This window comes from Moschus berezovskii, chromosome 23 (assembly GCF_049115385.1).
Source record: "Moschus berezovskii isolate FMDL1 chromosome 23, NW_MosBer_1.0, whole genome shotgun sequence".
Lineage (NCBI taxonomy): Eukaryota > Metazoa > Chordata > Mammalia > Artiodactyla > Moschidae > Moschus > Moschus berezovskii.
Genome location: NC_142482.1, coordinates 42,429,811 through 42,456,202, shown reverse-complemented (window position 1 = coordinate 42,456,202; position 26,392 = coordinate 42,429,811). Strand labels below are relative to the sequence as shown.

Sequence of the window (26,392 nt, the reverse complement as noted above, 5' to 3'; positions counted from 1 at the left end):
ACATGGGTTCGTCACTAAGTCTGTCTGACTCTTTGCAACCCCATGAACTGTAGCCCTCTGTCCATGGGATTTACCATGCCAGAATACTGGAGTGGGTATGCCATTTCCTCCTCCAGGGGATCTTCCCCATCCAGGGATTGAACCTGTGTCTCCTGCATTGACAGGCTAGATCTTTACCCCCAAACCACCAGGGAAGCCCCAAAAGATACATACAAAAGATACATACAACAAGACAAATAACATCTGAGTCTTACTTTAAAATATTCCAGGAAAAAATAAAATTTTTAAAATAAAAAGTCAGGGAGGGACTGCTAAACAAGATTGGCAAATATTCATTATTGTTTAGTCTGGGTGAAGAATACACCAGAGTTCACTTTTCTGTTTTGTGTTTATTTGAAATTTTCTGTAATAATTTTTTAAAATGTATACTAGCATTCTTTTTGGAACAATGTGTCCAGCTAATACCTTCCAACCTCATTTTCAAGTCATTCTTTGACCTCTGCTCAAATGAAGAATTTTCAGCTCCACTGTTATATCTGTAATGCTGACTGATTCCTTTTTCTGGGACCCATCTTCTTACTAGTTTTTCTCACTGTACCTCTGAAACTAAAGTAAATCTCAGCTCCTTAGAGAACACACGTTTTACCTTCATGCTCTCCCACAGTTCAGTCTTTTCCTGATCTCTCCTATGTACGTGACTATGGCATCTAACTAGCTTTTAGACTTCTGCTGTATTTCATGTCTCATTTCATGCTAAGTGGCATCAATGTGCCTGACAGAGTAGTTGCTCAGTAAATATCTGTTGAATCAATATCCACGTGGGTGAATCATCCAGCGAACATTCTGCCTTTTAGCTGGAACCTTTTGGTCTTGGCAGGCAGGAATTCCCACGCCTGTGGGTAATGCAGCAGCTGCTGTGTGTGCTTCTTCTCTCCCACTAGAGGATCTTATCCTTCCCTTTTTAATACTTGTTCCAAAAGTCCTCCTCCTCCTCTGCCTTTTAAAGGTGCCTTCCATCTGCTCCCCACCCACAAGCTTCTGTCCTTCACACATTCCACACCCACTATCCATCCCAACATTGTCAGAGATACCATTTCTTTCTGCCTCCTTGAGGACTTTGCTCTCACATTCCTTTCACTTTTCAGACTCTCCTTTTCTAGTGACTCATTATCACTTTAAACAAGTCTAATTGCTGTTGTTCAGTTGCCCAGTCGTGTCCGATGCTTTCCAACCCCATGGGCTACAGCACACCAGGTCTCCCTGTCCTTCACCATCTCCTGGAATTTGCCCATGTTCATTGCATGAACATTGCAAACAGACGACTCATTGGAAAAATCCCTGATGCTGGGAAAGATTGAGAGCAGAAGGAGAAGAGGGTGTCAGACGATGAGATGGCTGGACAGCATCGATGCAAACAAGTCTAATAGGTCTCTCATATTTAAAAACATAGTCAAAGCTGTAGTTTTTCCAGTACCCATGTATGATGTGAGAGTTGAACCATAAAGAAAGCTGAGAGCTGAAGAATTGATGCTTTTAAACTGTGGTGTTGAAGACTCTTGAGAATCCCTTGGACTGCAAGGAGATCAAATCAGTCAATCCTAAAGGAAATCAGTCCTGAATATTCATTGGAAAGACTGATGCTGAAGCTGAAGCTCCAATACTTTGGCCACCTGATGTGAAGAACTGACTCATTTGAAAAGACGGTGACACTGGGAAAGATTGAAGGCAGGAGGAGAAGGGGATGACAGAGGATGAGATGGTTGGATGACATCAACTCAATTGACGTGAGTTTGAACAGGCTCCAGCAGTTGGTGACGGACAGGGAAGCCTGGCGTGCTGCAGTCCATGGGGTCTCAGAGAGTCAGACACGAACTGAACTTTCATGAGTGCATGACTGAACTGAACTGATTTAAAAACATTCTGCTTAAATTCACATGCTGTTTTACCCACCCAGCTAATTCTCCCCTTAGAGCTTCCAGGAGTGTGGCTCAGCCAACAACTCAATTTTGGCCCAGTGAAACTGATTTCAGATTTCTGGACTACAAGTCTGTGAAATAGATCTGTTGTTTTAAGGCACCAATTTGTTAGAGCAGTCATAGAAAATGAATACATTTTTCTTTTGCTCTTGCTCTTTCAGGCTCCGGGTGGTAGTTTTCCTGCAATTGTTAGGTGCTAGTGTTCCACTCTCCTTTGCTGGTTCCCTCTCTTGGCTAAATTTTCTTCAGTTAAACCAAGTATGGCCATTAGTTTCTGCCTGGGACACTGACTAGAGTGGAGTGAAAAGGGACCAAATAAGAAGTGGCCCCTGAAAATACTTTCCTTCATCAATAGATGCACTCCTTGTTTCATGGTCTTCTTGGGCAGTGCCATAACTGTGGCTCCAGATTTCTCTTGGCCCCAAAGTAATTTGCTCAGAACTACATTGCCTAGAGGCCTCAGTAAGGATAAATTCTCTTGGACCTAGATCTTGAGCCTTTATGCTTTCTCACTAGTCCAAGATGGAGATGAATGCCCTCATCCCTATTCAAGGGTGAGTTCATCCATGGTCCAGGCACCCATCTCAGCCCATCTGAGCCCATCTAGAATACAGGTTCCATCACACTATGAGGTCATTCATATCATCTCCCCCCTCCCCTGAAACCATCTTCCCAAGGACAAATCCAGAGAAAGAAACTTCTCTGACTTTGTCATAGATTTTTCCTGGGAACCACTCTCTACCATTAGCTGGACAGATATACCACTAAATTTTAATAACTGCAGTTTATATAAGAAAAAGGTAATTAATTTTTTAAAATGTCTTGCTACATCTCTTAAACCTTGAACTAACACTCTCCAGCACTGATAGGCCAACAGAGAGCAAAGTAATTATATGTGATTTAACATTATATCTTGTTTCAATGCAGCAAGTAGACGTGATTTTTTTTTTTTTTTTTGTCCACACTGCATGGCATGTGGACCAACCAGGGATAGAACCCACGTCCCTGCATTGGAAGTGCAGAGTCTTTAAACACTGGACAGCCAGGGAAGTTCCATGTATACATGATTTTAATTTTGCAGGGTGTTTTTGTAGTTGAACCAGAATTTCTGCAGGGAAACAACTTGGTTCCTAACACCTTTATGTGTTGAAACCTGAGCTTTAGATCATGCAGACTCAGTCTGAGGTGGAGGTGCTGTCACCCCCACATAGGCAGGTAGATCTTCCCCACTGAAAATTTGATTCAGATGTCAAGTCTGACTCCCCACATGCCCCAATAGAGTATTAAAACGTTTATTGTCCATAAATAAAACCTTTCTGGGGAGAGCAAAGCAGGCTCCCAAACTGGCCTGATAATAGCCCAAGAGAGAGCAGGGAGGGATTTCCATATCAGGTTTATGGTGGATGGGTTTGGACTGGGATTGGGCTTCATGCATGCGAGCCAGGGATTGTGTGGTTTGAACACCCTCTATCCAAACACCAAGGGAAGCACCACCCAGGCTGGCTTATTTAGCTTGCCCAGATAGGAAGCACAAGGGGAAAGGAGGGGGCTTGAAATCTGTCAGCAGTCAGGCATCAAAATATAAACAGGCTCAATTACAGGTGGTGTTTTGCATGAAGGGTCAAGAAACTTATGGAAAATAATTCATCCTAAGGGAAATGAAGGTGGATACGTTCCAGGTATCAAAGGCAGAGTGCCAATAGCTCAGGTCAAGGATGATTTTGAGTACCACATGCTGTCTCATGTTATACAATCATCTTTCTTAGCTGCTTGAACTATGCTGCTGCTGCTAAGTCACTTCAGTCGTGTCCGACTCTGTGTGACCCCATAGATGGAAGCCCACCAGGCTCCCCCATCCCTGGGATTCTCCAGGTAAGAACACTGGAGTGGGTTGCCATTTCCTTCTCCAGCGTGTGAAAGTGAAAAGTGAAAGTGAAGTCACTCAGTCGTGTCCGACCCTTAGCGACCCCACGGACTGCAACCCACCAGGCTCCTCCATCCATGGGATTTTCCAAGCAAGAGTACTGGAGTGGCTTGCCATTGCCTTCTCCATGAAATCATAAACAGTCCTAATTATGTTATTAGCCTCATAAAAAGGCTTAAAATAAGTTCTTCTTTTGTGAATTTACTACCAAGTAATAAGAATCCAGGCTTGAACTATAGAGAGATCAAGTAAAAATTTTCAATGTGCTCTTTCTTCAGCAATCTCTATTAGCCCTGAAAGGCAAACAGGGAGGCATCTCGACTTTGAACATAGCTCTTTAAGCCCCCCTGAACTCATATCACAGTATTCACAGGCCCTGTGTCCCTCTATTTTCTCAGTCCCTTCCTAGTTTCATTTCCTTCTCTCTCCAGCCTGGATGCTATAATTTACCTAGGGACTTGGGCCATGATTATGATCATGTTGAAGTATTGACCTCTCCCCCCACCCTTTTAATGTACTTTCCCTTCTTAACCTTCAACCGGTTAATCAGTTATAAATACTTAGTGCCCAGCGTTTGAGGTAGTAAGCCTAGGGGGTCGTGCCTCCCTTCCACTGTCTTTCTTCCTCTTTTCTGTAAAATTAGGAGGCCCAGGTTCTATGGTTACTGTTTATTCTTGATTCAAAACGTTCCCAAATTATCAAATCCACTAGAATATCTGGCTATTTTCTCTCCTGTTTTAACAGTCATACCATTTATACCGTTTCAAGGTCAACCTTTCTACTTGTATACTGAAGCTCACTGCATCTAGTCTCTAAAGGCTCAACCTAGGACACTGAGACATTCAAAGATACATATGAAAATTAATACTAGATTTTTTTTTGGTAAATAATAGGGAATCCTTTGCCTCATAAAGAACTTTCTGGCTTTTTTAGTTATTTTGGAGATCCTTTTATTTTTGAACAGCTTCAGTGGCTGTGAAGCCTCTAAGATAAACTGAATCCCTCTGCTCCTTTTCTGGACTAATTATAACTTCAAGGAAGAAGTTATGACTTCTAACTTCAAAATCTCCCCTTTAGATTTTAATTTTGCTCTACTCTTTTGAGTATGATGTTAAGGAAGTAATGTTAGTGTTATAGTTGGTATTTATGGCATATAAATGACAAAATTAAGAAAAAAGTTTGAAACTTAAAATACTCACTCTGCTCTTAAAATAGGAGTAAGGAGGGAAGGTTAAGTACATGACTCGATGGACATGAGTTTGAGTGAACTCCGGGAGTTGGTGATGGACATGGATCCTGGCGTGCTGTGATTCATGGGGTCGCAAAGAGTCGGTCATGACTGAGCGCCTGAACTGAACTGAACTGAAGGGATAGATCAGGTGATAAAGGACCAAACCTTAGTTTACCACAGTGTATAAGTAGATTGGTATCTCTGAGAAACAGCAGCAATTGCAAATTCACCCACTTTGGGAAAACTGGGATAGTTAGCAGAGAGTTGTGAGATTGTGTTAAGTTCTGGAACCACACTGCCTATCCCTTCTCCAGGCCTGTATTATCTGGGAGTGGTTAGCACACATCCAGTCTGAGAATATAAAGGCATGAAAGATCAGATTTGTTTTTAATAAAAGAAGAATTAAGTTAGGCACTGATCATACTTTCCCAGTGCTCTGGGTTTGATCTGACCGTTATCTATGAAGAGATCAGATTAATGGAACACAGTAAGATCTTCCAAGGTTAGTGAGAAATTCCCAAATAAATTCTCTTCCCTTATATGGGAATCAGTGTGGCAAAAGAACAAGAGTCTTCTTGTTCATTCCAGACAAACTCTGGTGTTTTCTATTTGGGGATCTCCTTTGAAACAGGAGGACCCTTCACTTGGATATAGAAACTTCATTTCCTTATGCTGTGGGAGTGGCTCAGGTTCCAACCAAAGTGTATCCTATAACCTGAGATCCATTCCTCTCTGCTAGCGTCTACCTCTCTGCTGTGGGATAAATAAAATTCCTACATAAGGGAAGCCTTGAGAAATTAAGAAATACCAAGATGACATTTCTTCAAGGATGTTTCAAAACAACAACAGAAAAAAGTCCCGAGATTTAAATGGCTACTTTATTTCCTGAATTCTGTTCTTCACTGCCTGGCATCTTCATTTAAAGAGGTGACAAAAATCTGATGCAGGTTACTGGCATTATATAAGCAAAAATAACTGGATGTTTTTCACTTGAAGTGAGCTACATCACTCGCTCCCTCAAACCTCTGTGGGAAGAGTCTGGAACCCCTTTATATAAATAATGATCGATTTCAGTGCTATCTTTTGTTCTCAGAGCTCCCCATTCTCAAGGCCAGGCTAGGAAATTGTCAATTGCTCCTAAAAGAGCTGACCACATAATTAGACTGTATCTGGAGAAAATATGAGGGCCAACCTCTTTATGGCTATATTCACATTTATTTCTAGCTCAAACGTTATTTTGACCAGGGCTGTCACAAATGGCCATGCAGCCTATGGGCCACCCATCTTCAGGGGTGTCACTCACTTATGATATCAAGTGGCCAAGGAAAAGCAAATACAATGACTATTATTTTATACAGCTATTTAATTTCTACACTTTGGTAAGGAAACAAATTGACCTTACCTCTCAAAGTTTGAGAAATCAATTTACAAAACAAACTAACAGTCAAAATTACATTATGTGTACGCAATAGCGACCTGTGAGCTTCTAGGAGTAGCTACAAAGAGGTACTAAGGGAGTGAGTACTGAAATCTAATCCAGTTGTTTTTTCCAGGGTACATATTAGGAGTTTAAAAAAGATACTGAAGCCTGGACCCTACTCCCTGAGCCAATTAGTTACTGGGGGTGGAGTCTTAGCAACAGAATTTTATAAAGTTACTGAAGTGATTTCACTATGTAACTAGGGTTAAATAGCACAGGTATAAGCTGTAGTAGAGGGTCTATGTAGTTGTGATAAACTTCTAGAATGTTAAAACATACTAGAAGAGAAAATAATAGGAAGGTTTAATACCTGTACTAACTTAAGTGAGCCATTATACGCTCCTGAATTGTTAATTTGAGGGTATTTTACAATTCTTTTTATTAGGAACCAGTTACTTAAAGAACTTGAATGCTGTGTTAGAATAGGAGCATAACAGACCTCCAGCCTACTTGCTGAAACATAAATGCTTCCTATTAGCAAAACATGCATAAATACATATAATCTAGATGCAACATAGCAAAATGCTGGTGTATAATAATCCTATTCAAGAATATATTGTGAACTTACAAAACTGAATATAAAACTCCAAATGACCTTTGAAATGACCTACTCCAAATCCCTCGGTTCACAGAGGAAACTGAAGCTTAAAATGGCTGAATTTGCTAATGTCACAAAATTGCTTAACAACATAATCAGATTATTTCAGCCCAATGCACTTTCCATTCCACAGCACAACAGTGAAAAGTAGAAGTATTTTCGGCAGGTTCAATCCAGCCTGATTCTCCTGTGTTGAACAAAAGGACAAAACAGAGTAAATGCATCCCCGAATAAATGCATCCCCTATGTTTAGGATGATCCTACAAGTCATATGCCAGGGTGCAGTCTCTGATGTTTGCTGAGAGCAGAACGGTATCTGAAGGCTTTTCCACAATCATTACATCCAAAAGGCTTCTCTGCTGAATGAATCCTCTGATGCTGGATGAGGTAAGTGCTCTGGCTGAAAGTCTTCCTGCATTCATTACAGTTGTAAGGTTTCTCTCCAGTATGAGTATTCTGATGTTCAGTCAGATGAGTGCTCCGGCTAAAGGTTCTGTCACATTCATTGCACTTATAGGGCTTCTCTCCAGTGTGAATTCGTTGATGCTGAGCCAGATGGGAGCTCTGGCTAAAGGCCTTTTCACACTTATTACAATGGTAGGGCTTTTCTTCTGTGTGTGTTTTTTGATGCTGAGCAAGAGATGAACAATGTCGAAAGGCTTTGCCACACTCGGCACACTCATAAGGCTTTGCTCCCGTGTGAATTCTCTTATGCTGTGTAAGGTGTATGTTCTGGTTGAAGGCTCGCCCACATTCATTACACTTGTAAGGTCTTTCTCCAGTATGTATTTTCCTGTGCTGAATAAGGGATGAGCCGTAACTGAAGGTTTTCCCACATTCATGACACTGATAGGGTTTCTCACCAGTATGAATCCTTTCATGTTTAGAAAGAGATGAACTTCGAATAAAGGCCTTCCCACATTCCTTACATTCATAAGCTTTCTCTTGGCTATGAGTTTTCTGATGTTGATGAAGGTTTGAGAGATAACTGAAAGCCTTTCCACATTGACCGCATCCAAAAGGCTTTTCTCTGGTGTGAATTCTCCGGTGTTGAGTAAGGGATGAGCAGTAACTGAAGGCCTTTCCACATTCATTGCACTTGTAAGGTTTTTCTCCAGTATGAATTTTGAGATGTTGAGCAAGGGACGACCAGTAACTAAAGGATTTCCCGCACTCAGCACAATCATAAGGTTTCTCCCCAGTATGTGTTTTCTGATGCTGAGTGAGGTTTGAGTGCTGACTGAAGGCTTTACCACATTCATTGCACTCATATGGTTTTTCCCCAGTATGAATCATATGATGACGAATAAATGTTGAGGGTCCATTGAAAGCCTTCCCACATTCATTACATTTATAGGTTTTCTCTCCAGTATGGATTTTTTGATGTTGAGTAAGGTGTGTGCTCCTGGTAAATGTTTTATCACATTCGTCGCATTTAAAAGGTTTTTCTCCTGTATGGATTTTCTGATGTTCCATGAAGTGGCCTCTCTGGCTAAAGGCTTTTCCACACTCATTACAAGTATATGGTTTCTCACCAGTGTGTATTCTCTGGTGCTGAACAAGGTGGGTTCTCTGACTAAAAGCTTTCCCACATTCATCACACTTATAGGGTTTTTCTCCAGTGTGAATTCTTTGATGTTGAGTAAGAGATGGACCCTCAATGAAGCCTTTCCCACACTGATCACATTTATAGGGTTTATCTCCAGTATGAATTCTTTGATGGTTTATAAGGTTTTCGCTCCGGCTGAAGGCTTTTTCACATTCATTACATTTGTAGGGTTTTTCTCCAGTGTGCGTTCTCTGATGGCGAATAAGAGCTGAACAATAAGTAAAAGCTTTTCCACATTCATTGCACTTACAAGACTTCTCTTTTTTAACTGGGTTTAAATTCTGTTTGACACTTGTTTTAGTAGAGGTCTGTTTTGGAGCTATTTCTTTCTGTGTTAAAAGGTCTAAACTCACATTGATGCTTTTATCAAAGTCATTATTTACATGCGCTGGCTCCAAAGTTGCTGTGGTCTTTTCAGTTATTTTTATTTCCCTTGGCAGTGTCTGTTCATTTGCCTGCTGCCTCTCTGGACTGCCTTTGGATTCACAAGTTTCTAAGAAGTTGGTGTTCCAAGGATCATCCCTTTTGTGCTTTTCTGCTACTGCCCCTGGAGATGGTTCTTGTCCAGAAATGTCCAGCTCTGAGGCTGTTATGCTATCTTCTGGTCTTGTCACCCAGTCTGAAAGAAAAAGAAAATGTCAGCATTCGCTGAATGGAGTGAAAAAAAAATACAATAACAAAAGTGTTACTGTGGGGATGACCTAATTAAACTAAAAATAAAGCCCTCAGGGAATTCTGAGAACTTTCAAATACAGCCCTATTATTTGGGGAGACATTTGGAAAGAGGTAAGGAGAATGATAAATAAAATATGAGAGCAGCAAGAGACTGCCTAATTTCACAGATAATCTCTACCAGGAAGGGAACTCCATTTAAGGTGACAGTAAATTTAGAAAGTGACCACAGACATAGCTAAGGAGACAAGATGGACTGGATCTAAAAAGGGCAGTCTGAACAGGGATTCCTTGCCAATGAACAACAAAACAAAAATCTAAGAACCATGATTTCAAGATAAGAACAGAAGATATGACTTGGGCTCCGTGGTTTATAGCCTAGAAAACTGAAGGAGTAGCTGTATTACTGCTAGAAATGATAAAGTTAAAAATAGTAAAGAAAATAATTCAGGTGGAGGAAGATGACAAGGTCAACCCTAGGCATTTTGAGAATTAGGAAGAGAAAAGGAGCACTAGACTATAATGGTGTTTGAGGGGATGGAAGATGCCAAAAGTAGCAGAATAACTAAAATGTTCAAATATAGGATAGAAACTATCAGCACAAAAGAGGAAGGAAAAGAATAGCTAAAGATGTAAGAATGTATGTGAAAAAAGAGCAGCGATAAGGAAAGATCCTTGAGTGTGTTTAGTGTAACGGATGAATAAAATACACTAACTTATATGCAGAGTACATCATGAGGAACGCTGGGCTGGAAGAAGCACAAGCTGGAATCAAGATTGCTGGGAGAAATATCAATAACCTCAGATATGCAGATGACACTACCCTTATGGCAGAAAGTGAAGAGGAACTCAAAAGCCTCTTGATGAAAGTGAAAGAGGAGAGTGAAAAGGTTGGCTTGAAGCTCAACATTCAGAAAACAAAGATCATGGCATCTGGTCCCATCACTTCATGGGAAATAGATGGGGAAACAGTGGAAACAGTGTCAGACTTTGTTTTTTTGGGCTCCAAAATCACTGCAGATGCTGACTGCAGCCATGAAATTAAAAGACGCTTGCTCCTTGGAAGGAAAGTTATGACCAACCTTGATAGTATATTAAAAAGCAGAGACATTACTTTGCCAACCAAGGTCCGTCTAGTCAAGGCAATGGTTTTTCCCGTGGTCATGTATGGATGTGAGAGTTGGACTGTGAAGAAGGCTGATCGCAGAAGAATCGATGCTTTTGAACTGTGGTGTTGGAGAAGACTCTTGAGAGTCCCTTATACTGCAAGGAGATCCAACCAGTCCATTCTAAAGGAGATCAATCCTGGATGTTCATTGGAGGGACTGATGCTAAAGCTGAAACTGCAATACTTTGGCCACCTCATGCGATGAGTTGACTCACTGGAAAAGACTCTGATGCTGGGAAAGGTTGGGGGCGGGAGGAGAAGGGGACGACGGAGAATGAGATGGCTGGATGGCATCACCGACTCTGTGGACATGAGTTTGAGTGTACTCCGGGAGTTGGTGATGGACAGGGAGGCCTGGCGTGCTGTGATTCATGGGGTCGCGGAGAGTCGGACACGACTGAGCGACTGAACTGAACTGAACTGAACTGAATGAAAGAAAGCAGTTTTCAGCAAACAAGCAAAAGAATATAAGAAACCAGAAAAGTACATAATCAGGAAGTAGAAGTTACACTATTCTTCTGTCTACTGTGGGATAGTTTGTCTTGTGCCAAGACAAGAAAGATGACAGGGTAGTCAATGTTGGCAGATTTAGTAAAGAAAAAAAGGTTATATTTAAAACAGCATTTCTTTGGTTCCACTGGTAACAGGAAGGTACAGCAGACCCCCAGCAAACACTGAATCACCTGTGCTGTCAGCCCAGCTATGATCATCACCATTATCACTGCAAGCAGGAGGAGCAGGGCAGGGAGCCAGAGCTGCCTACCATCCCCTCCATACCTGGAACCATGGGTAATGGTGTAGCACCTATCAGCATGCAAAGGGCAGGCAGCCTCATAACAGCAATATTTCTCTAGCAGGGACAAGAAGATTAATGCAAAACAAGTTTGCGGGGGAACAACCAATCAATATAAGAAGTGGATATGTTTTCCACAACAAAACTGACACTAAGAAGGATATACTTGTATAGTGAGTGAAAGGCACTCAGTCGTGTCTGACTCTTTGCGACCCCATGGACTAAACAGTCCACAGAACTCTCCAGGCCAGAATACTGGAGTGGGTAAGTCTTTCCCTTCTCCAGAGGATCTTCCCAACCCAGGGATCAAACCTAGGTCTCCCACATTCCAGGCAGATTCTTTACGAGCTAAGCCACAAGGGAACTACCACTTGTATAGTAGATAGCCATAAAAAATATCTCCTGGAAGTACTTCACAGGGAAGGATATGGAGACCATGGAGTCATATGCTGTTAAAGGCAAAAAGAGTGTAGAAGTGACTGATCTTGAGCCAGGTTGGAGTTCCAGATGAAAGCAACAAACATGCAACAGACTGATCAGTATTATCCACATTGTCATACTGTCCATGCACTAACCAAAAGAATAACCAGAGTATCAGGAGTGGGTTTATGAATGAAAGATTGGAGAAAATTCCAGAAGGCCAGACTGAACAGTACCACTCCTACTGCAGGAAGCAATTTTCACTTTACTATACAGTATGCAAAGTCAATGGGCAATGACCACAGTATATTCCGACACCCTGTACATGGAAAGATAATAGAAGGTACTGACATTCAGGCTGCAAAAGAACAAGGTAGACTAGTAAGACAGAATATGTATATATATATATATATAGATAGATAGATAGATAGGTAAATAAATATCTATCTATATATATCTCACAATCCTGCAGGGGCCAAGTCACCAAGATAGCCTAGAGAAGATGGTAATAAAGATGACAGGAAAATGATTCAGACAAGGGCTTGGGCCAGTGACCACCTCATTGTAACTTTCCAAAAGTTAACAAACTAAACACAAGTTAATAAAGCTCTTATTTTTTTAAAATTAGTTTTTCAAATTGTGTTCCATGAAACCAATTTGATTCCATGAAATCTTTTAAAAGAAAGATTTTAAAGGTGCAGTATAAAAAAAAACAAACCAGAATCATGGTTAGGAGGATGGGGGAGAGAAATGTTACATTCTATGCAACTTGTGGAAATTAATAATTCCAAACTGTGTAAAAAAAAAAAATCGCTGAGTGGTTCTCTAATAAGAAACCTGCTAAAGGACTTCCCTGGTGGCACAATGGATAAGAATCCACCTGCTAATACAGGGGACATGGGTTGGCTCCCTGGTCTGGGAAGATCCCACATACCATGAAGCAAGTAAGCCCATGTGACACAACTACTGAGCCCGTGCTCCAGAGTCCACAAGCCAACACCACAATGGGAAACCTGTGGTCTGCAGCAAAGACCCTACACAGCCAAAAAAAAAAAAAAGAGAATGAAACCTGCCAAAATTTAGCCAATTCAGCACTTCCCAAATTTGAACACTGCATGCTTTTTTCTCCCCATAAAAAAGGACCCCCTATGCCTACCTCATTACTTCTGAAGATATATTCCTTACCTAAAGTGTCTTAGTTTCTATATTTTTTTAGGGTCAGATCTTTTAAGAGGTCTCTCTGTGCAGTTTAAGAATCAAGGTTTAGAAGAAAGTTATTCATAACGTCACGGACAGGACAATACTGTGTAGGATAAGAAGCTACACAATGAGATTAAGGCAGGACTAGGTATGAAAAAAATGATGTCTACAGGTATGGAACTCACTTTTGCAGAGTTTGGTTGGGAAAGCAAAAAGGCAGACTGGATGGTGGCCAGATAGATTAACAGTATTGAGGAAAAGTATCTGGAATTTAGGTACCTACTTCTGTTTGAAGGTTCTGGGGATGGAGCCTAGAGATCCAAAAAGAAAACTGTAAGGACTGAAAAGTATGAATAATTATAAGACTTGGGTCCCAAAGGAGGTTGGGAAAGGATAGAATCCAGATTCCATGTCAAGAAGTTGCTTTTAGAAAAGAGCAGGAAGGAGATGTCCTTTGAAAGGAGTATAAAAATGTATATGTATTCACGTGTTGAGACATTTAGTGTTTGACAACACATAAGAGAGTACAAATGCCTTCCCATTTTCCACAACAGACACTTTAAGGAGAAGCAAATACATCTACATTTCAGATGTAAAATCCTCTCATCAGGCTAGTGGTCAGAGTTAATAACATTCATCTGCCGGGTACCCACTACTTACCTCCAAGGGTCCCTACTGGGATGCTGGACTCCACAATCCACGGCTCTGTCCCTTGCTCTAACTGGGAAATCACATCAGGTTTGGAAACTTGGAGTCCTATTCATTGGAGTAAAAAAAAAGTTACCTTTCTGCAGTGAGAGAAAAGTGCCCTCTCAGAGTTCATTCTCATCGCTTTGTCCTTAGAGGAAAGGCGAGGTGGACAAATCAGATGGAAGCTTTGATGTTATACGTTCCCAAACGTGGTATAACTTGGGAACTGATCTGGGTTCAGAAAAATTAGTTTGTCCGTCTACTTACTAGAGAGCGAAAGTGAAAGCCGCTCAGTGGTGTCCGACTGTTTGTGACCCCATGAACTATACAGTCGATGGAATTCTCCAGGCCAGAATACTGGAGTGGGTAGCCTTTCCCTTCTCCAGGAGATCTTCCCAACCCAGGGATCAAACCCAGGTCTCCCACATTGTAGGCAGATTCTTTACCAACTGAGCTATGAAGGAAGCCTACTAGAGAGTAGAAACCTTTTCAAAACCTTTCGAACTTTAGAAGTCTTTGGTTTCTTAACTGAAAGGAAAAAACTCACCTAAGTACGTGAGTTCCCTCCTCCTCCACACCTCCAGATATTAACTCAGAAAAGTCATCCTTACCTATAGAGACTAGATGTGTATAATTCTCCAATGTTACATCCCTGAATAAACCTCTCTGTACGGGATCCAGCTGTTTCCATTCTTCCTGGGTAAAGTCCACTATCACATCCTTGAAGGTCACTGATTCCTGGAAGACCAGACATATTTCTGCTTAGCCATAAAGCATTTACCTCGGAAAGAGGCAAATTTAGCTATAGTGATAGAAGTAAGGAAAGTTCTGGGCTATCTGATAAATGATTTTGATAATTCCCCCTTTGCAAAATGAATATAAAAACAGAACCTGACTCAGCATTACTGTAAGAATTAAATAAGAAATGTTTGCTATCAAATGCTTAATTTAGGGTCGAGCAAGTCTCAGTCAATGTTGACTGCTATTGTATTGATCTTCATAATTATCATCATCATCCCTGTGTTCCCAGATATCTCAAGTATCAAGAGTAAACCTACTAACATCAATAATATGTTTTACTGAGTGCAAGAACAGCCAAAAATGTGTTTGAAAGAATCTGGGGAGGAGACTTACCCTACCACATTTCAAAATATACTAAATAACATAGTAAAGTATACTGAAAGACAAAACAGACTAGTCTAGTTTGGAATAAAACTCAATGAAAAACAAGACAACCCCAAAATACATCTTTGTTTATAAGAACTAAATGGGACTAAGCAACTTCCAAATTAGCTTTGAGAAGGTGGATTAGTCACTAAATGGTGTCATAACAAATAACTGTCTATTTGAGAAGAAAATAAAGTGAGTTCCCTACTTCATGGCATCACAAAAATATCTGCTGGATTAGGCATTAAATTTTAAAGAAAAAGCAAAAATAAGATAATAGAATAAAAGACATAAAAGTACTTTCATAAGCTTGATACATGGAAGACAAAAATTATGAGAGAGATTGACAGATAAAACTACATACAATGTAAAGCTTCTGTAAAAAACCATAAACAAAATGCAACATTCTGAGCTCCTACAAATAGCAAAATGGATGAAAGATGAACAACCTACAACAATAACAAAAAAAGGCCAACAACCCACACAGGCAATTCATCTAAGGCATTAAAACCATGAAAATATGCTCGATTCCAAGAAAAACATAATAAAATAATGAGATATCAGATTAGGGAACACGGCTGAAAGTGCTCATGTGTATTACGGTGGGAACAGAACCCTAATGCAGTCTATCCAGGGGCAGTCTGCCAGGATCTATCAAAACTTTATCATTCAAGCCAAGTTTGTAGCTTGTAGGAATTTATTCTCCAGAAACACCCCAGGATGCAAAAACATATGTAAAAATATCCTTGCAACATTGTTTGTGAGGAAAAAAAGTAAACTTAAATGTCCATTAATAGGACAGTGGTTAAAGAATTCATGGTACATCCTACCAAAGCAGTTCATGTAGACATTTTAAAAATAAAGTGTATAAAGTATCTCTATATGCACTGATTAGGAAATGTATGTCATAATAAAAATGGCATACCTGATATTACACCATTTTTATTTTTATGAATAGGAAAGTTTGTATGTTAATGCACAGAGAAAAAGCTAAAAGAATACACTACCAAATATTATCAGTGCAACTCTAGTGGGACTCAGAGGTAATGCAGGGGAACTTCCTGAGCAAATGAGTTAATTTTGTTTTAAAACAGATAAATTACTGAGACTTATGACCATGACAGAGCATCCCAGTGTAAACAACTATAAAACTCCACAATATAACTGAAACAAGGGTTTTAGTACTTTGAACAGCAGACAGAACAGAACTGTGATTCCTGAGAAAAGGGAGAAAATCACATGAGCTCCTCAGATCCTTCAGTTTCCTGCCTGGAGGCATCTCCAGACTGCACAGCAGGGAGCAGAACCTAAGCAACGCATCGTGGTCTTCCTGAACTAAAGAGACACAGGTAGCAGCACAGGATTACAAAGGCAGGGGATCTGCAGGATAGATACTAGAGACAAGGAAGATGCACAGAGGAGGAGTTCCAAAAATCTGGTGTAAATTCAATCTTCACAGACAATAACAAGTTACCAACATGACACAACCGAGCCCAGAGTTAAGATGATATGAGCAATCAGCTCCCACAAACACTCCCAGTGCACCTTAGGAGCAGGACAAGTTTAGCCTGTGAGGAAAAGAGTTAAAGCAGCAAGTCCGGTTTGCTCAATCTTTGCTAATTTCCAGGGACATTTGTATCCATGTTTCTGAACCTTAAACAAGCTCTGAAAATGAATGTTTATATAGTCAACGACTAATGAAGTTATTGTGTGCCTGGAATACTGGGGCAGGATGTACCAGACTGTCAGCATTGTTTAAAGTATACATGAAGATTTATGATGCACATGTGGTGCCCAGTTTGAGGCCTGCACCACGACTAATTAACAGCCACAAGGGAGCACACACCGATGTGATCAGCTCCCTTTTAAGAACTCTGGACTGAGAGACTCAAGCAGACTTCCTCGATGAGAGACATTTCTCATGTCTCTGTGAACAACAGCAAGAGAGAAAGTACAGCCTGATTTCTTTGGAGCCTTTTAAGTATCTTTTTCCTTCTGATCCTACTGTGTATCCTTTGTGGTCATGATCTCTATTCCTGAGTTATGCTGCTGGGGTGGATGAATCATCCCAGCAAATAACTGAAGTAATTGGTGGTCATAGGGACCCTGAAAACACAGCCCAGTAGTAAGACTACATTAGATCAGCCCTAACAAAGCTTACAGTGCAAAACCAAACCTCAAAAAGATCAAACCTGTAGCCCTTATGGGATAAACAGGATTGGATTTACCCTACTGCATTAAATAACCAAAAAATTCCAGACAAAATGTATGAAACAAGTTTCCAAGGCACTGAATCTCAGATAACAAAGAACAGTGATCTCCATGAATCAGGAAACAAATGAAGTGAGCCCTACAACTGCTCCAACTTACTGCTTTGAGAGTTTCCAGGCAGGGGTGCAGGGAAGGGGAATTCATGAGCCACCCTGCAGATTCTCTGAACTGAAAAGATAATGCTGAGTTTGAGGAAGTCAAGGTGACTAGAGTTCACAGGACAGAGTACTATATGGAAGGGAGTTACACAAGAAAGAAGCAATGAGAACTGCAGAAACTCTCCTAAACCCTCTAGACTACATACATTTTTGCTGCTTCTCCCTTTTCCATGGTATTCATTTCACCTTTTTAATACTTATAGTTTTGTAGCAGTCATTTGGTCTATTCAGGTAAAATATCAAGTTTTGCTCTCTCATCACTGGCACATGACAAGATGTAAGCAAGAAGTTAAGTGATGAATATATTAGTCAAGCTGGAGAGGCAGTTCGGAAGAATTGCTGCTACTGCTAAGTCACTTTAGTCGTGTCTGACTCTGTGCGACCCCATAGACGGCAGCCCACCAGGCTCCTCCGTCCCTGGGATTCTCCAGGGACACTGGAGAATCACAGTGTTCTCCAGAACACTGGAATGGGTTGCCATTGCATCAGACTCTTTTCCAGTGAGTCAACTCATCGCATGAGGTGGCCAAAGTATTGGAGTTTTTTAACATCCCTGTAACATGTGAAGAATGGATACATTCCCTTTATAGATGTATATATTCTCTGCTACATATAAAATATAAATTAACAATCAGATTACTTTCCAAAAGTCTTCCCCTCACCCTTTGAAACTTTGCTATTAATACAAATTAAATATCACAATGACATATACTTAGCTACATTACCTACCCATCAGAGTGTCTAAAATTCAATAGACATGGTCAGTACTAACTACTGGCAAATGGGAGTACAGAATAAATTGCCAACATTGTTTCTTAGATAAACACACGTCACACCAAAAATACACAATTCCTCTCTAAGGACTGAAATGTAAAGGAAATCTCAACTTACCTGAAAGCTAGCTGATGGGAGTAAAGTATGTCCCCCTTGGAAAAGGGCAGACTCTGAAGCAGACAGATCTAGCAGAGGGAAAAGAAACTACAATGAATCCTGTCCAAGTTAGCTGTAAAATACACTTATTTTTTTCTACATGAAAACATTAGGAACTATACCATTTCCCTCTAAAAACAAAAAACACAAGGTAACTGCTGACTAGGACCCTGGTACTTTCATCAGTAGACTTAGGAAATAAAGAATTACTTTAAGATTCAATTTTGCCCCTACATACTTACAGTCACTTTCATTATGCAACTTAATCCATATTCTTCATTATGTGAGGCAAAATATTTCTGCTGCCTTCTGACAATGTACATATATAAAGGGAATTTCCCTTTTAGTTCAGTTCAGTTCAGTTCAGTTGTGTCCGACTCTTTGCGACCCCATGAATCACAGCACGCCAGGCCTCCCTGGCCATCACCAACTCCCGGAGTTCACTCAAACTCATGTCCATCGAGTTGGTGATGCCATCCAGCCATCTCATTCTCTGTCGTCCCCGTCTCCTCCCACCCCCAATCCCTCCCAGCATCAGACTCTTTTCCAGTGAGTCAACTCGTAGCATGAGGTGGCCAAAGTATTGGAGTTTTTTAACATCCCTGTAACATGTATCCACTGTGGCAGTCTGGATAGGAGTTTGGTGAAGAATGGATACATTCCCTTTATAGATGTATATATTCTCTGCTACATATAAAATATAAATTAACAATCAGATTATTTTCCAAAAGTCTTCCCCTCACCCTTTGAAACTTTGCTATTAATACAAATTAAATATCACAATGACATATACTTAGCTACATTACCTACCCACCAGAGTGTCTAAAATTCAATAGACATGGTCAGTACTAACTACTGGCAAGAATACAGAGATTAGAACTTCTGTACATTGCTGTGGGGGTAAATATTTACCAATCATTAGAAAAACTGTTTGGCAGTATATATGAAAGATATACATATACCTTCCCTATGACTCCACAATTCTACTCCTATGCATATACCCAGAGAAATGAGGGGTTATGTCCACCAAAAGACTTGTACAAGATTGTTCATAGAAGGTTTATTTATAATATGCCCAAATCAGAAAGAATCCAAATGGCTTTCAGCAGAATGGTATAAACTGTGGTATATTCATACAATAGAATAGTATTCCAAAATACAAAAGGATGCTTTACCTAACAACATGGATATATCTCATAAACAATATTGAGCAAAATAAGACAAACACAAAAGAATCCATACTATATGAATACATTTGCAAGCATACCTCATTTTATTGTGCTTCACTTTATTTGTACTTCTTAGACACTGGGGTTTTTTTTATTTTTCTTTTTACAAATTGAAGGGATGTGGCAATCCCATATTGAGCTAGTCTATTGGCACCATTTTTTTCCAACACATTTGCTCACTTCATGTCTGTGTGTCACATTTTCAACAATATTTCAAACTTCTTGTTATTACTGTATTTTTTATGGTGATCTGTGACCAGTAATTTTTCATGCTACTACTATAACTTCCTAAAGGTTCAGATGATGTTTAGCATTTTTTAGCAATTACCTATTTTTTTAAGATTAGGTATATACATTTTTTTACACATAGTGCTTTTTGTACACTTAGACAACAATATAGTATAAACATAACTTTTTTATTTGCGCTAGGAAACCAAGAAATTCATGGGATTCAGTTTATTTCGATACATGACATATTACAGTGGCTGGAACTAAACCCATAATATCTCTGAGGTGTGCCTGTATATAAATTAAAAACAGGCACACAAGAGAGACTGCTGGGGCAACAGAAATATTCCGTATCTTAGTGTGGGGGGTAGTTACACTGTATATAATATATAAAAATTAATCAAGTGGTATGCTCAAGATTCATGCACTTAATGTAGTAACTTAAACATCAATAAACAAAATGAAAACAAACTTTGCTCTTGGGAGGGCTATTCAGAATAATGGCTGACATGAAAGTCCAATTCTCAAGAAGGAGAGGAAGCAATAAAAGCAAATGTTATTCCAGACGTCATTTTGACCAGTATCGGAAAATAAATTTTGTAAAAGAAATCTTGAGGGAAAAAAAAGTGAAGATTTTTTCATTGAAGTTTTTAACAGTAAAAGGAAATGTTGTACACACACAGACAGATATGTAACCCCCCAAAAAACAAGTGAAACAACATCAAACTAAAAAGCAAAAGAGACAATTTGTAAAATAAAAGGGCAACCTATGGAATGGTAGAAAATTTGCAAATCATGTATCTAATAAGTGGCCAGTATCCAGAATATATAAGGAACTAATACAAATCAACAGCCAAAAAAACAAATGATCCAATTTAAAAATGGGCAGAGAACTTTAATAGTTATTTTTCCAAAGAAGACATACAAATGGCCAATGTATATGAAAAGGTCCTTGATATCACTAATCATCAGGGAAATGCAAATCAAAACCACAATGAGATATCACCTCAGAGATGTTAGAATGAATATTATCACAAAGACAAGAGATAAATGTTGGTGAGCATGTGGAGAAAAAGGAACCTTTGTCCACTGTTGGTGGGAATGTAAATTGGCATGGCCGCTATGGAAATATAAATATATACCATATTTTCTTCATCCATTTATCCACTGATGGGCACTAAGGTTGCTTTCATGTCTTGACTATTATAAATAATGCTGCAATGAATATGGGGTATTCATTGAGATATCTCTTTGAGATAGTGATTTCATTTCCTTTGGATACATAGCCAGAAATGGGATTGTTGGATTATATGGTAGTTCTATTTTTAATTTCTTAAGGAATCTCTGTATGGTTTTTTACAGTGGGTACACAAATTTACATTGGAATATACACATATATAATGCAATACTATTCAGCCATAAAATGGAAGGAAATTCTGTCATTTGGGACAACATGGATGGAAGGCACTATGCTAAGTGAAATAAAGAGGAAGAAAAATATTGCATGACCGTATAAGTGGAATCTAAAAAGGCAGAACACAGAAAGAAATAGTAAAATGATGGTTTCTAGGGACTAGAGGGTGGGGGATATAGGGAGATTTTAAATAAAGGGTATAAAAAAATAAAGCTATAAATAAGCTTATATGTTCAGTTATAAATAAGCTCTGATGATCTAATGTACAGCATGGTAATTATAGTTAACAATAGTGTATTATACACTTATAAGCTGCTAACAGAATAAATCTTAAATATCCTCATCACACACACACACAGAAAGGGAAATATATGTGGTGATAGATGTGGTTAACTAACCTTATTCTGGTAACCATTTTGCAATACATAGGTGGATCAAGTCATCCCATTGGATAACTTAAACTTACACAATGTCAGGATCAATTATATCTCAATAAAGTTGGAAAAAAAATTTTCTCAGCAATGCTTTGCAGCTTTCAGTTTATAGATCTTTTTATGCTTTTGTTGGTTTCTATTCTTGTTTCATACTTTGGAGGCTATGGAATTCTTATTTTTATTACAATTTCCAATTGTTCATTGTCAATAGAATGAAGGACAATTGATTTTTTCATTAAACTTTTTGTTTTGAGATAACTGTAGATACACACACAGTTGTAAGAAATAAAACAGAGATTCTTTGTACCTTTAGAAAAAGCTGAGGACAAATATAAGGTATAGCTCAAACCTAAGTAAATAATATAAATAATGTTAAGATTTTTAGTGATATTAAACAGATCCAAGGAAAAGGACTGTATGATAGCAATTAGGTTAAACCAAATGACTGCATAGCCATACCTAAAGAATGTAAAGACAATGACAACATAGAAAGAAGTCTAGAGTGACATATCATAGGGCTCTGTCCTTACCCATAAAGGTGGAAAAAACAGGTAAAAAACTGAAAAACCAAGTTAATATTAATTACTGATAACTCTGACAAGCTAAAATACGTGGCCAAAAAAACCGAACAATCATAATAAATAAATATGAAGTCCTGACATTAAGAATAAAAAGCAATTCTATTATACAAGGATGACGTAAATCTAGTTAACAGCAGTTTATGTAAAAAAAAGATCTAGGACTAACAGCATAATAGCGCTAATTTTTAAAAAGCAAATACAATGATACTGAACAGCAGAAACAGCCAAATCAAAAGAAACAGGGCATCGCACTTTAAGATGTTTTTCAAAGTACATCTAAATGACTATGTGTAGTCTTAGGCAATGCATTTTAAGAAGCATGCTGTCATGAGGTAGAGTTTTTAGAGAAGAGGTCTAGATAGAACTGAAGCAACCTAGCACGCACACTAGATATATCACATGGAGACCCATCAAAGGAACTGAGGCTATTTTACTTAGAAAAGAGAGAGAATTTGTGAGTAGGAGCTGGAAACAGCTGAATTCACATATCTGAAGGGCAGCAGTGTTAAACAGAGAGCAGTCTCTTGCTTTGGAAGACTAAGAACTAAGATCAACACAGAAGTTACAAGAAAAGGTACTTCTGCCTAATATAAGGAACTAAGAAAAAGCCAACAAGGGAACAGTCTGCACTCAGAATGGAGTTTAATACCTCCAAAGACTTAACAGATGTTAAGGCATAGACTTAACAGATGGCCAACACCCAGGGGTATTTCAGAACTGATTCTTGCACTTGAAGAGATGACTACTAAGATTTTTTCTCACTGTGATTATGTAATTTTTATTTTTATTATTAGTATAATTTTATTATTATTCTAATTTTTAATAAATCCAAGTCATGTGAGGATCACAGACATTCTGAATCATTACTCCTTTTCATTCCCCAATCCCAAAGCCAGGCAGAATTAACTTTTCCTCCAAGTCTCTCCCTATGATGTAATTGTTTCTTTTCTCGATCCTTATATATATATAAGGCTCCTTTCTTTCACCTCTTCCTGCTCTGTCAAGTATTTAATCCTCAGGTCAGGACGTTTCTTTTGCCATCATTATCCCACTCTCCCCCCACCGCCAAGTCATCCCTGCTACCTTCCATCTCAGGCGCTCATCCCGTTCCTCTTGGAATCTGGACACCAGGGTTTCCCAAGCAGCGTATCTGGGTCCTCTTTCTGGAGTTCAGATGTCCAGCCAGGAGTCTGAGCCCTTATACACGCTGAAGTTGGTTGCCCTAAAAGACACAAGATGGGGTCAGCGGCAACCGTTACAAAATCACACCTTAAAAGAGTTTTGCACAGTGGTCAAGAGATCCTTGGAAAAGAGAAATGCCCAGAGAGAGCATTAAAGAGGCAAGTGGCACTCCCGCAGCCGAACAAAAACAGAATGGAGATCGAGTACGCAGGTTTGGCCGCAGATTAAAAAAAATAATAATACCCTGGCGCCTAACCTAGAATCCGGCTAGAGGTGCCCATTTACTCGAACGGTTACCTCAGTGCACACTTGCGGGCTCACACCCCCGCGGGCTCAAGAAGACACACCTGTTGCGGAGCAGAAAAGCTGGAAGGTGGACAAACAGGGCGGGGCCCGGCCCTAGGCCTTCCTCCTAGGCCTGAACAAAAGAACAAAGCCCTCCCAGAGATCGGGGCGGAACAGCCCCCACACTGAAGGAGGCTAGGGGCCCCCTCTTCGAGGACTCCCCAGCTCCCTCCCGCAGAGGCCGCTCCTAGCCTAGAGTGAGAGAGGTGACGTCACACGGCCGGAGGGCTGCCGGTTGCCATAGTGATACCTGGGCTTCCCTCTAGAGCGATTCTCACACTCCGATCCCGGGTCCGGAAGCTCTGGGACAATCACCAAACCTAGCGAAGGGAGCCGAAGCAGCTGGACTTTTCCCTCGGCCAACCTCTTTTCATGCCTACAGCCGGCTTCAACGGCCACTTCCGGTCGTGCGGAGAGAACCCCACCCCGACTTACAAGCGGTAAACGGCGCTCCGAGGGCATGCAGGACTACGATTCCCAGAATGCTCCACGAGGCTAAACTCCATTTCCCAGAGGCCTCAGCCAACGTGTGAGATCTCGTTGAGCGGGATCGAGCAATTCTACCCGCGGATATTTTGTTCCTAAATGTCTCAGGTGAAAGTCTTAGTTAGAGCTGTGGCTCTCAAGGTTTTGTGAGCGGACTGATTGTAACAATACACTTTTATATATAAATATAACTCAGAAACGTAAATAAACATTTCATAATGCATTACTTGCCCTTATTACTTGTCTGGCATTGTATTTAGTGTTCTGTTCCTTTGTTTAAAATATTCTAGTCCTGACCCGTTATATTGTTTTCATGACTCTAAAATAGGTTGCGACCCACGTTTTAAACCGTGAGGTGGTCTTACCGTGTTTTGCCCTACGGTAGTGCATTGTATTTGCCTACTTCAACCAGCATGTAGTTGCGAATGGATCCCAACGCCAGGGTGTGTCTTTGGCAGAAAAGCATCCAACAGAAGTAGGTAGGTTTCTATATTTTTAAACATGTGGCCAAAGCGCTTTACTTCTGTGCGTCTCCGTGTTTGTATAGTTGGGCTAAGGTCAAGTCACCCAGTCTGTTAACTGACAAAACACTGAATTTGAAAATTCCAACACTGAGTATATGAAGAACAAAGTTATAGTCAAAGGAAAGGGAACAATATCTAGAAGCAGATTTCAGAAAAGACCTACTGTGAGAAATAGAAAATTTCAGTAAACAGTTCTTAGTAGGCTGTAAGAAGACATGGCCTAAATGAAACGAATGAAAGCTGTGAGAAAACACGTTGAAATAAAAACACTGGATGAAAGGGGTTTAAAACACATGCAAGCATGTTTAAAATGAAGGAAGATAATTAAAATCATACTGGAGAAGAACAGAATTGATGCTGTGGTAAGTGAATCAATTGTATGCAGGATATTCTTTTAAAGCTGTGTGAATCATAAGAAAATCATGAATGAAATAGAAGAAAGTGATAGATATATATAAAGGACCGAGGATGAAAAGCCAACATACGGATGCTTCCCCATCAGGAAAGAGAGAACACATGAAATCAGCTATCATTTAATAGTTTCTATGTGCCAGGCAGTGTTCTGACTGCTTTATACCTTACATTTAATTCTTAAAATGATCTTTATTAAGTTGTTTATTATTATTTCTTTACTACAGAGGAAACTAAGGCACAGATGAGTAGCCTGCCCAAGGTGACATAACCAATAAATGAGGTAGCTGAGACTTGAATTTAGTAATTTGGCCCCAAGTTCCCATTTTTAATCTCTAATAAACAATAGGCTCCCTAGTAAAGAAATGAACAATTTCCTAAGTTTAAGAAGAATGCACCTCTCATTCATTGCTAGTGAGAGTGCAAAATGGTACAGCTACTTTGGAAGACAGTTTAGCAGTTTCTTTCAAAACTAAGCACACTGTTACAATATGATCCAGCAACTGTACTCCTTGGTATTTACCTAAATGAACTGAAAAGTTAGACACACACAAACACCTAATTGCCAAACTTGGAAGCAACCAAGATGTTCTTCAATAGGTGAATGGTTAAATAGACTGTGGTATATCCCTTGTAATATTATTCAGCAATGAAAGGAATTGGCAAGCTCCTGGAATTGGTGAAGGACAGGGAAGCCTGGCGTGCTGCAGTCCGTGGGGTCGCAAGGAGTCAGACTGAGTGACTGAACTGAACTGAATGAAATGAGCAATCAAGCTACCAAAAAAACACAAACATTAAATGCAAGTTGGTGAGTGAAAGAAGGTAGAGCGAAAAGGTTACATACTGTAGGAGTCCAACTATATAATATTATGGGAAAGTTAAAACTATGAAAACAGTAAACATCCATGGTTGCTAGGGGTTTGGAAAGGGAAGAGGGATGAATGGATGTAGCACAGGGGATTTTTAGGGCAGTGAAATTATTTTGTATGACATTGTGGTGATGGATATATCATTGTACATTTGTCAAACTCTCCTATAGAGTGTCAAACAATACAGAGTGAACCCCTAATATAAACTGTGGTCAATAATAATATATCAATATTTGCTCATCAGTTGTAGCAAATGTACTAATGCAAGATGTTAATAGGGAAAATTGGGTAGTGGAGGGGGTCAGTGGTTAGCCAAGATGGGATTTTTCTGTAAACCAAAAACTTTTTTTAAGTATATTAATTTTAAAAATATATAATTGTTATAAGTGTTTCGGGTAAGGT

The 26,392-nt window shown here is 39.6% G+C and overlaps 1 protein-coding gene across 3 annotated transcripts; it reads right to left on the bottom strand.

The window, feature by feature from the left end:
* Positions 1 to 393: 393 nt before the first annotated feature.
* ZNF184 (zinc finger protein 184) lies at positions 394 to 24,110 on the bottom strand. 3 transcript variants are annotated; one of them, XM_055406939.2, is made up of 6 exons: positions 23,951 to 24,110; positions 23,257 to 23,395; positions 18,249 to 18,316; positions 14,373 to 14,499; positions 13,732 to 13,827; positions 394 to 9,437 (listed from the first exon to the last, which is right to left on the bottom strand). In XM_055406939.2, the coding sequence occupies exons 2-6, from the start codon at positions 23,261 to 23,263 to the stop codon at positions 7,477 to 7,479; spliced, it is 2,259 nt and encodes a 752-aa protein (XP_055262914.1). In that variant the 5' UTR covers positions 23,264 to 23,395; positions 23,951 to 24,110; the 3' UTR covers positions 394 to 7,476. The 3 variants fall into 3 exon arrangements, with proteins under 3 accessions (XP_055262914.1, XP_055262915.1, XP_088687574.1); XM_055406940.2 differs by lacking the exon at positions 23,951 to 24,110 and adding an exon at positions 23,703 to 23,903; XM_088831448.1 differs by lacking the exon at positions 23,951 to 24,110 and adding an exon at positions 23,612 to 23,671.
* Between the last annotated feature and the right edge of the window lie 2,282 nt (positions 24,111 to 26,392).

Coding starts and splice junctions, on each gene's coding strand:
- ZNF184 (XM_055406939.2), bottom strand. Junction 13,828..14,372: donor TACACATCTAGTCTCTATAG/GTAAGGATGACT, acceptor TCCAATGAATAG/GACTCCAAGTTTCCAAACCT. Junction 9,438..13,731: donor CCCAGTAGGGACCCTTGGAG/GTAAGTAGTGGG, acceptor TTTTTCTTTCAG/ACTGGGTGACAAGACCAGAA.